We start from the raw sequence: 12,191 nt of genomic DNA, 5'->3' as shown, positions 1-12,191 counted from the left end.
AGAAAAAGCAGGATATCAGCAATTCATCCAAAACTAACAAGGTTCTACACAGGACACCTGTGGTATGCTAAAGGGGGTGATCAGGTAACATCCAGATACAGCATTTATAGATCCACAGTATGAGCTGAATGTTTTGTGCTGGTAGCAACTGACATTTCAGTGCATCTTGTACATGAATAAACTAACCATCAACACATGCACAATTGACACTGAAAGGAGAAAGCATGATCCAGCATGTATGGGACAGACTACAGTATATATAAAAGGGTACCATAGCTCATCTGTAGGCAGATGAGCAAAGCCTTCTCTGTGCACTTTGGTTGCCATAAACAGTCATCATCATTTCTTCCAGTCTTAGTATAAATAACACTTGTAGATATCAGGGATCTTTACCTGTTTCTAATTTTCTTTATTTTCTTTAAATTGTCTTTAAGACAATTAATTAAGTCTTTAAGACTTAAATTCTTTAAGTCTTACATGCAATTTCTTCCAAATAACTCATTCTTTTTTGTCACTTGTTTTTTATAAATGATGCTACATTTCCAAACATTAACAGCAGAGCTTTCCACTCAGGAACACCTCTCCGTTTTATATAATGTGGTAAAAAAAACCTGACTGAGGGAGCTGCAGTAATAGGAAAATGCACTCACACACAGCCCACTTCAATAAGGAGACAGAACACAGAACTGTAACCTAAAATTACAGGTAAACACATTAAGCTACCATGATGGCTTACTAAATGAAAACATAATTTCTCAGTATGTCATGCTCTAATAGTGGCACATGGAGAAGTGTTTTAAATAAAGGGGCAGCAGAAATCTTCAGAATGTAAAGCAATTTGATTTTCAATAGCAAAATATTTTTTCATTAAGGGATTAGTAAATTCACTTGGAAGTAAAATTCTATGGAAAACACGTTGCATATTTTTCACAAATGCAAAGAATTGTCTGGCACAAACTTGAACTTGAAAGGATTTACTTTTTTTATAATAAACTTTAATTAGCAGTGCACTATATGAGCACTGCACCTGATTTGTTTGTATCCCTGAAGCACTTCATCAAATGCTCTTTATTGCCTCTAATTTTTAGTGTCTGCAATACTTGTTCAGAAAAACTGCTGACTTCTGTCTTTAGAACATGTCTAATCTTTAGTATATAGCTTCCAGTTAAAAAGCAGTCAAGAAGGACAATGTGTTGTAAAGAAATAAGAAAGCTCATTTCACATTAGCAATTAGCCTATTTACATTAATTATTCAGTTGCCTCATTCTACAATTTCCCTGCTGTTCTTTGTGCTTCCTTTCTCCTTGCAGCATGTTACAGCTCATGTTACCTCACTTTGATACTTCGCTCCATTCCAAGGGGAGCCAAGTCCAAAACTTTTGTTTGCTAATATCCTGTTTGTGTAGATATTTCTAGTGCCACTTTTGCAATGGCACTAGAAAAACAGTTCTGAAACCTTCAAAAGAACTGGCAGACTCATACAATCGTATAACCCAAGTGGAATGACTTAGTATATGAAAGATCATCATATTTCTCAGAAAACAGCATCACATCTCTCATTTCTTAAAGAAGAAGCTAAGAACTGAATTAGAGCTGAGGAAGCATTTGGGTTTTGTTGTGATATGAGTCTGCCTTGAGACATCCATAACTAAGCATCAGAATCTACCATAAGATCTAAAGACATAATTCCAAACACTGCAATATCTTTGAAAAATACTATCAGAACACCCAGTAGGTGTTTGATAAAAATATGTGATGGAAATATATAGCATTCCATCTCACAAGAAATAAACATATGATCATGGCTCTAATATATGGGTGTAAATCCACCCATATAGAGAATATATATAAAACTGCAAAGCCAAACTAGTTCTTGTATAGTGCTCCAATAAAACCTGTACATGTAGGTTATAAACATTACTGCTTATAATTATTTCAAAGTAAAGTAAAATTACAAAATTACTACTATTTAAAGGCTATGGTGCAAAACCAGAGTGAGCCTATCATCAGTCCTTCAAATGCTAGACACAGATTTTCCAACTTGAATTGCCTCTTCAATGTTTAGCAACCCCTTTATATAATAAAATAGAAGGCTCTCATCAACCTGCCATAACCACTGTGATATGGTTATCATTCATCACTGTGTCTGAATTCAACAGTGATGAAAAGCATAGGACTAAACAGCCTTGGAAACCAATGTACTCTGTTTAAAGACAGAATAGGGACAACAGGGCTGACAGCAGCACATGCTTCGCCAATCAGGGCTAACAGTATGCTTCAACACATTCTCTAATGTAAGGTTATGTGATGAGGTTGTAATTTGGCATCCAAATTTGTTCCATATCTGTTCTTCCTAAGTATCCCAGCAAAGGTAACACTCATTCCTAACAATGTTGGCTTGTTTTTTTTTGATAAATCCACACAGATTAGGAATGATGATTAATGCTAAATGATTGTGGCATTACTTGTTTTACACAAAATAAACCAGGTGGCAATAGCTATCTCCTGTGTCAACCTAGGTATATCCTTGCAGCACTCACAAGCCACAAAGCCTCAGTTATTCAAACTGCTGGTCACAGCGGTTCCAGCCCTCTCCTTGGGAACAGGCTGGTAAAGTACAAAACAGAGAAATCTACCTTTATTATAAACAGAATAAGACATAGTCTGTTCTAAATCTAGCAACTCGAAAGTAATTTTTTTTAATCCTTCCCAGACAATTGTTCAAAATATATTTTTATATTCTGTAACTCTTTTAAACTTACACTTCCCCTTCTTCATGTACTTGCATAACTTGGAGACCCAGAGCTGTCCTGTGAATGCATGCAAGATAACAGATACATACTAATGGACAACTTTTATTTTTGCTGGTTTTATCATTTGAGTCAGGAATTCTCTGATTCCATTTCAGATATTTCCCAATCACAGGCTGTCTTAGATACAAAACTTTGCATGTAGGTATTTTTTTGGATGTGTCTTTCAAGGCCTGTGGAGGACAGTGCAAAAGCTCGCAGTTAATTCAGGAGATTTTTAACAAGATCTTGCATCTTTTTCCCCAATAAAGTATCTCATCAACAACAACTGTAGAAGGGGGGGGAAAAAGAAAGCAGACCCTGGGTCTCAGTTTACTTAAGCAGAGAATCTATCTGTGCACTCTCTCAAATAGACGTAAAAGCTAGATAATGAGAAAGCAGTGAATTAGAAAATAGATCATTAATATCAAGAAGGCTGTACTTCGGCTGGATTTACAACACTTTGCTTTACCTCTTCCTAACATGCATTTATTGAATGACTGGAAGGTTCTTCTTCAAGAGCAGAAGAAAAAGTGTTCTTTTATGTTCAAAGCAGCAAACTATTCACTCTTAGATGTATTTCAAATCAAACCACTGCCATTTCTGAGTCCCTTACAAAATACTACAAGACCAGCTATATTTTATGAGGTATATTTCCCACTATTCAGCTATACCAATATGCCTAGTGTCAATACTGTTCAAGGACTCAAAAGTAGTAGATGCTCAGAAATACTAAGTTTGTAATCCTTTACTGAGATCATCTGATCTGCAGAACCACTGGCACTATTTAGGTCTGCTAGATCTACCTCCTCAAAACAAGTTTCTTCCTAAAAACAATATTCACCATCTGAAATTAAACCACAATCTATAACTATTTGCAACACAATCCTGTTAAACCAAAAATTGTCTTTCCTGCCTCCCCTGACCTCAGGAATCACTCAGCTTCTATTTCTCTCAGCATTTTTCAATCCATCCCTCAACATATTCTGATCAGCTTCTTCACAGCTTGCCACTCCCTTAGCTAGTAACTGCACTGCCGCTCTGATTTCCCTTGATAAAATAGTTCTCCGCAACAGGAACCATGCTATTGCAATTACAGTTTAAAGGTACAACCTGTAGGACAACTACCTCATGTTTCCAGATCCTTGATATCAGCCTCTGAACATTCCTCTCAACCTGAAGGCAAGTAGAGATCTGATAATGCTACAGTAGATGTTTAGCAAATATGCACAGAGACACCTCACTGACAGGCAATGAATAAACTTCATTTTGTCATACTGTATTATAATCACTATACATCTAACAGATCCCTTGTGGATAAAATCAACAACCATAACTGGTTGGTCTCAACTATAGCTGGAGGAATGCTTAGAGAGAACTCTACCCTGCAAACATCAACCCTGTCCTATGTTCTGAATGGAAAATAACCAAATACAGGACAGAAAATGTGAGAGTGAAAAGTCTAACACCTGAAGTAAAGCAAACAAACAAACAAAACAAAACAAATCAAAAATAACATCTGACAAAACAGTGGGAATGAAAAAAATGCTGAAAGATATTTCAAGTAAAACAGGACAAAAGAAAGACAGAACAAATAAATGGAACTATAAACTCGTTAAGCTACCAGCATCCTTCTGTGAAATACTTCAAGAAGAAAGAGACCTCTAGTCTTGTTGCTATATGGAATTCTGTTCCTGTTGTTTTATGTCTCCAGAAAATTGAAAACGACAATTTGCTAATGTCTGTGATAGAGTTTGGAAAAACTCTTCAACATATAGGGAAGGCTGGTAACTTCCCATTTACTTGGCATGGGTTGCACAGATCTTTGAAAATTCCAGTTCAGAGCTAAATTTGGCCAAAAAAAGTGTCTCCCTTTCTAGCCTTCCCATCCTCAACATCAAATTACTTACCAGCTTTCAAAACATACCAGCAACTGAGAGCTTGGCAAAGTGTTCTTAAACCAGGGGTTTTTTTTAAATATCGTACATCTTGATACAATATAGGACGCCCTTGTAAGTTAGATTCATCTACCCAGATTCATCGATCAGCAGGTAAGAATTCAGAATTTACCTTTTCTAAATTTAGGAGTAATAGTTTCCTTAGTCAAAAATTGAAGGCATAATTCTTTGAGAATTATGAGGTTTTGAGAACCTGCTATCATAACAGTAGAAAACATTAAATATTAGGCAGCAAAAATGGGGTACTTCGCTCACTTTCATAAATGTCATTGGATAGTCAGTTTCTTAAGATATGAGCAGCATGACCTGAGAAACTAAAGAAAGATCACTAATTCTTCAGTTCTTGCCATGATTGGCATATTAATCCCAAAACACAGAAATTAGACTGCACAAGCCCAGATGCCTTCTTAACTTAAGGCATGAATTATGTTCATCACTACTTGTGCCAATTTATACGGATGTGAACTTCCCACGAGCAGGAAAAACATTTACCACAGGTGACATAGAAAGATCATGGTTGAAAACACTTTTGGAAAATGTCCACGTATGAAATTTTAATCAGTTTGTCTCTCAGAAAAAAAAAAAAACACACAAAATGTTGTTTGTAAGAAAATAAAAACCACTTTCTGCATCAATGCTCCTGCTTGGTTTGCTATTAAACAGTAAATATATTTCGGCCAAAATATTTCTGGGAAAAAAAAAAAAACAGCAAAATTTTGGTGGTATGAATCACAAACTAGTGTATCTAATCAGAAAATAGAAAACTGGAAAATCATATACAAATAATGGGAATGATGCAAAAATCTTAATAGGCACCACGTTTCGCAATGTCAAATAAATGTTCCTTTTCGTGATGAAAGCTGGCAGGATTCATTTCTTGAGTGTACGCTTACAGCCCTATTTTAAAGGAAATGGAGGATCAGTGTATTACCATGAAACCATTGAGCAATCCTGTTGGTGTTCCTCTCAAACCCTGCACGTCGAGGGATCTGCTCTTCTTTGAACCAGCGAATGATGACATCTTGGGAAAAGGGTCTAGAAGGACGCTCCCAGATGTTACTGTATTGAAAGGCAAGTAATTACAGAAAAGAGTCATACAGAGAATTAGCAATATATAAAACCAAGGGACAATAGAAATATTCATCTATTTTTTATATATTTACAAAAAACACACAGCAAAGTAAGACAGACAAGTAAGAAAAAATGAATGGAAGCTTACTAAAGTATATAAAAACTATAAGAAAGAAAGATTTTAAGTAAACATAAAAGAATACTATTTTCTAGAGACTTAAAAGAAAAGACAAGTCAAAAACTAAAGGAGCTATGCTTCATGCTGAATAACTTCAGAAACATAACACCGAACCCACATTCCTTCGAGGCAAAAAAAATCCGTCCCACACTACTGGTAAATAACAACATATTGTGCATCTCCTGTTTGACCTCTCAGGTCACTGGCAAAGTAAAATTTTAGATACACATCTATTCCTGCGCAACCATACCAGTGTTAGCTGTGAGAAACTGAATTATAGACATTCAGGTATATTCACTTTTGAAGTATGTCTTTAAAGCAACTTTTATTTTTCTTGATGCCTTCAAAATCAAGCCATGGACACACAAAGAGGAGCCTTAAGAGATAACAAAAAAATATTTCCTGGTTTTTGTAATATAGGCATAGGTTAGAAACAGATAAGTAGTACTGAACATGAGCTGGAGAATGAGCAAAATATGTTTCATTTTTCATACCCTTTTTGAAAAGGATCGCATCTGGCACAACTGAATTCTATAGTAAATCTCACCTCACAACCTGAGAACTTCAAGTCAAAGTTACAGACTGCCTTTTCAAAATCTGCCACTTTTAATAGTGTTTTTTTCTGCTGCAATTTGAATAAGACTTTAAGTAGTTTGGACAAATAAGAAGATAATTCATTTGACAAGATGATTTGGTGGTAACTTTAAAATCCTGGTCTCTCCAAGACTGAAATTCTGATTGCTCCTCAATCTGGGAGTTTTGGCTGCTGTTACAGGAGAGTTTCTGTCTCAGCACAGTAGAGCAAAGAACTTCTTAAAGCGCAATACATTTCCAAACAAGTCTCACTGGTGCTACAATGACTGGTAAAGAAAAAAATAATGTAATGGCATTCTTTCCTTTCTGATCTTGAGTATTTGTTGTTGGGATTGTTTTATTTATTTATGTGGTTTTTTAGCATTTAATATTACCATCCTGACAGTGCTCACATTGCTTCACATGAAGCCAAATTATTGGTATAAGAAATACCCAGGAAAAGAGTAATTAGTCAGCTCTCTAGTACCCATCTGCCAGTTTGGATTCTTCCCCTCTGCAATTCATGGCACTCCCTAAACAGTCAGATGAAAGAATAATAGACACCAAAGATACCTGATTTTTCCTGAAATAAAAACTTGAACTCCCTGAAACTTAGGAGTATGGCAGCTGTCTGTAAAATATTTCAAAGAGCTGTGATTCAGCAGGCAGTGTTAGGCTTATGATTTGCCTAAGAATTTGTCCATTTGACTTCTCCATACCACAGCCCTGCACACTAATCAAATACTGGCTTTTGAAGGATCCATCTCTCTGTGTGAACTCTAAGAAATCTGTCTGAAAAATAAATGGCATTTAGTTTACATTAAGCATTCATCTGTTTTCATTTTTCTATAAACATTCTTTTTCTCGTTGTAGCGAAAAAGCAAGACTGAGAATTTCCAACACCTGAAGAAAACTTGGTTTTGGAGAACCTTGGAGAAAGATCAATTCAACAGAAAATTATTTCTAAGTAAGTAGGTGACTTGTGTACAAACCAACCTGGATGCTGCAGAAAGAGGCTGCAAACAACTTGCACTATTGTTCAGTTTTATCTCCTGATCGTTATTCAGGCTCGTCCCCTGGAACAAATTACTCAGGCCAGCCACTCTTCCCTTCTGAATGGCACGCAAGGATTGTCGTCGGTATTCATCCCGAGCCCTGCGTGCTTTGTGGCTCCTTTCCTCATCTGCAGCTTTGGAGCGGCGCACTGGGTGGAAAGAATGGAAAGGGTGAGGAGGAGAGACTTTAGATATGCAAACAACCATTTACCCTTTTCCTAATACAGCTACTTTTATTCCTTATATGACCTGATATTAAGAAAGTTCAAATTACAATGCACTACCAAAGAGATTGGTAACTGGATGACTTCCCTGATGCTTCGGTACAGGCCCACCAGTGGAAAAAGCCTTCCAGACTTAAGGTATCAATGATCTGATGACTGCTGGCAATAACCTAGCCTCTACATCGTGCAATTACATCTGACACTTGATTTGGCTGTAATAAGAGAAATTCTGCTTCAGGACATCTTTTCCACTGGCATTGAAGCAAGTTTTATGTTCCAAGAAAGAAAATGTTAACTACTAATTAAACATAAGTCAGTGTTTAATGAAATTGTTTGCAACTATGCACATAACTGGCATTGTAGGAGCTATTCTCAAAATTTACAGTTAGATAAAAACTAGTATATAGGTCACACTTTTTGTTGTTACTGTTGCTTTCTTTCTGAAAGGCCTATGCTATCTTTGTTACAGTACTTACAGAAGTCTCCGTCTTGAAAATTGCAGTCAAAAGATATTTTCAGTAACAATGAAGAAGTTAATTGTCTTTGGAAAGGTCATGTTGATGCTATGGATGGGGTTGTCTCACATTTGAGTCTCTCAAATTGCATATAAAGAAACAGAATCTGTACTGGAAGATTAAATACACATCTAACAATGGCATTGACCAGGGAGTTAAACATTTCCATAACCTGAAATGAGACTGCTGCTCTGGCCCTTGGAGGTCAGGCATCTTTCACTAAAGCTTCTTCATTTTAAAACTAACGTACTAAAAATCCTGTCTTCAAAAGGGTATGTCTTAAGTGGACCAGGAATCGCACTGCAAATATTCATCATCTATCAGCTCTTTTCTGGTGCCTTAAGCCCCATTTTGATTTTTTTTTTTTTTGAGATAGAAATAACTTCAGGCAAGCAAATTATTCCAGTGCAAAACAAATCTTTAACACCCAGTGAAGCAAATATTAAAGCAGCAAGCTATTGCCTCCAGTACCAATTATCAATCCTGCCATGACTATCCTGGCTTAGATCATACCCAATTCGTAAAGTGAACAGACTATTTCCTACTCTGCTGTGATTGCACCTGTAACTAGGAACACATGATATAAAACCAGATAGATGCATTTCATTAGGCTGTTTGCATGCCTCTGGTTTACACTCCTGATTTAAAGCAAGCAGAAGTATAAATGGATTTGTCCAAATCATGAAAAGGTTTCATGGAATCAAGGAATAAAAGTGCTCAAAACAAAATGACATGAAACAAAACCCTTAAATGAGGGAAAAAGACTTTTAGGCTAAGAGTTATATATTATCATAGGTAGCAAGATATACAGGACCAAAAGCTTAGCAACATAGCATAAGAAACGTGTCAAAGATTCTTCATGTGTATATAACTGGCAGGATTTTAATTTCACTTAAGTACATACAGAGCAGTTTTTCTAAACACAATGACAAACAACTGTACAGCACAGAAAATTTGAGTAAGAGGTTCCATTATTTATCTTACAGGTTGTTATTTTTAAGGGTAAATAACGTCACCTAAATATGCTATTTCAATGGCTCAAGTACACTAGTTACCAAAAAAATAAAAGTTCTGTGATTTATCGTTTGTAAAGCCACTCAGTAATGGCTGCTTTAAATACGGACTTTGTATTTGCAACAACATGAGACAGCAAGGAAGATGAGTACAATGCAACTTGGTAAGACACTTAGAAACAAGCCACTGGTTGTCACAGATCAAGGTCAGACTGCCTGGAGCTTTCTGGGATTATGCTCTACTGATGTACAGGCTGCCTGGTAGTAAAAAAGGCAAGGTATCTTCATGCCCCACTTTTCCCAGCAGCAGACACTCTTTTCAAGAGACATGCTTACTGTATTTTTGCTAGCTAATTAAAAAATTTATACCATCAGAAGCTAGCGACTTGGACTATGTTTTCCCAAACTATTGAATTTTAGTATTTCTTATGACAAAACAATGGGGAGAGGTAGCATAGTTTGCAACTTTTAAATATCAACATCATATGAAATGAAGAATTTGATTAACTTGTCAAGTTTGCAGGCAAAACTACAGTTCAGCCCAGTCCTGTTGTTCCTTTTCCACGACCAGTTTTTTCTTCATGTGTTGGTGATACCAATGACAGGTACATCCTCCTTCAGCACTTACAAAATTAAGCACATTTCTGTCTTGATGGCAGGGTAATTGTGTAGCAATGCCTTTATATAGTTTAGGTTTATAGAGAACTGTTTATATATTTTAGGTGCCAATATGATTGTGGCTGCAGTAGAGCAGGCCAAAAATGAGTTATCAAACCCTCCTGGAAAACTGGTAAAATATTGAGACTAAGGTTTGTGCTGTCATGATTACATGGTTATCATTGTTAGAAAAAATAGTTTAAGGCCAGCTTAGACATGTCTACATGACCTGCTGTGTCATGTAGAACATACTCTAACAACAAAAAAGGAACCATACAGCATGTGTATGCAGTACCTTTCATGATCCTATAGGTCTCACTGAGTTTGCCTTGTTTTCCTTGAACAGTTTAAGAGAATCTATTATTCTTCTGTGCCAATCTAAGTTGTCTTTTGAATGAAAAAGCAAGTTTTCCTTTTATATTTTTCTCTTAGGATTGTGAAATCCCTATTAGCAGTCCTGGCAAAGCTCTAAAGCCAAATCTTTGATACAGATGAGGATTTGCTTTGCTGCAGCTGAACTTGATCACACAATTTGTGAAAGACTAGGAACTCTCAATTTTGTACAATCTGTTGTGTGCTTTTGAAGACCGTGAGTTACAATCAGAGCTATATGAAAGCAGAAAGAAACCCATATGCTATGAATATGCATCCTCATTTTTAAATTATGTTGTTTCAGCTTTACCCTTGTTAATAATTCTTGGAAGCTTGTTTATGAGCCATTCAAAATGAGTACTTAATAGATAAAATTCGATCTTTAAATTTTCTGAGTGTGCATACAAATCACACGGTGTTTTCCCCTTTCCTAGTTGGAAAATAACTTCCCAAAAATACTCTGTGATCTGCTCCAGTTCAGCAATCTGCTTATCTGAAAGGATGTGAATAATTCCATCCCTATTCAACAACACACCCTGTGACCTACTGAAGTTCAGTGAGCACATGCTTAAGGTTGAGCACTTTCTTGTCAATACATAGCTGAACTGGGGACTACTCACTTCAAAATTCAGCACTTTATCAAATGCTCCTGCCAGTAAACTCACTCATTTGAATTTATGTGGAAAATAAGCACCAAACAAACATGAATTTCTTTAAAATTCAGACAATAATAAATTCATGGACATTGTAGAGGAACATAAAATGTAACAATATAAAAGAAGATATAATGAGTCAGCCTGGTATCCTACTTCCAACAGAGACCAAAAGTGGGTGCTTTGGGAAAAGCATAAGAGTAGATAAAGTCAGTCAACTCTATTTACTTTTTTATTGGAATAATTTTTTTTAGAGATAAGTAAAGCTGGTCAGATGGTATCTGAGCACTTCACTGTTTGATGCAGTTTGCAAGGGGTTCTAAGTGTATTAACAGAATGCCTTTTGCAATATTCAATCAGATTAATATTTATACTACTGTTTTTCCTATTATGTTTCCCAGATTCCTTTTCTGCTTTCACAAAGGGCCTGCTCTCACACTTGGAGACTGTGATATACAGTATTGTTTACTGAATACTCTAGAAACCTACAAAATAGAACAGCCTGTAGAAAAGTTCAAAACTAGTCAAAATATATGCATTCCTCTATCCAAGCTTAGCCTTAGTTCTCACTTCTCAGTTTCAAAAACAAAACCCCAAAAGAACAACTTTGAACAGCGGATACTTTGATTCAGTCTTTTCCGCTATTCATCTTCTCATTTGCCAACTGATATACTTGACTTCACATATTAACTCACAATTGCCATCTAAAACACCACAACATATATCTATTATATGAAATCGAAGTGTATAATTGCTCTTACAACATTAATTGCTCTGTTTTTTTCCTTTTAGTACTGACTTTTAAAGTTATTCTACATTTGTCATTTAGTACATTAAAAAGCACTAAAATTATGTATTTCAATTAACACAGTGATTCTATGGGCTTTTATTGTTATTTGGCATAATCAGGGAAACAGCAGAAGCAAATTGAACCAGGCAACAGGAGCTAATATTAGCAACACTTTTCTTATTGCCTTGGCAATAAACAACTGAGGGATAATATGATGAGGAGAGATGAATCCTCATCACATTCTAAATTCCAGCTACTAAATAAATTAGTAGTGTCATCAATATCATAGCTACATTTGCTCTCCACAATGGCTGTTCTAGCACTACTTTTCAGTACCGAAGAT

At 36.0% G+C, this 12,191-nt stretch overlaps 1 protein-coding gene across 1 annotated transcript in view; it reads right to left on the bottom strand.

Annotated features, from left to right (window-relative positions):
• The window catches only part of SH2D4B (SH2 domain containing 4B), a 63,346-nt gene that overhangs the window by 24,889 nt on the left and 26,266 nt on the right, over positions 1-12,191 (bottom strand). Inside the window, exons 5-6 of the mRNA XM_005153627.3 lie at positions 7,566-7,773; positions 5,679-5,806 (exon numbers count right to left, since the gene is read on the bottom strand). Of these exons, the coding sequence (XP_005153684.1) occupies positions 5,679-5,806; positions 7,566-7,773 (336 nt within the window). The remainder of the gene's footprint in view (positions 1-5,678; positions 5,807-7,565; positions 7,774-12,191) is intronic.

This window comes from Melopsittacus undulatus, chromosome 4 (assembly GCF_012275295.1).
Source record: "Melopsittacus undulatus isolate bMelUnd1 chromosome 4, bMelUnd1.mat.Z, whole genome shotgun sequence".
NCBI classification, from domain to species: Eukaryota; Metazoa; Chordata; class Aves; order Psittaciformes; family Psittaculidae; genus Melopsittacus; species Melopsittacus undulatus.
The sequence above is the reverse complement of the archived record's forward strand: the minus strand, read 5'-3'. Positions and strand labels throughout refer to the sequence as shown.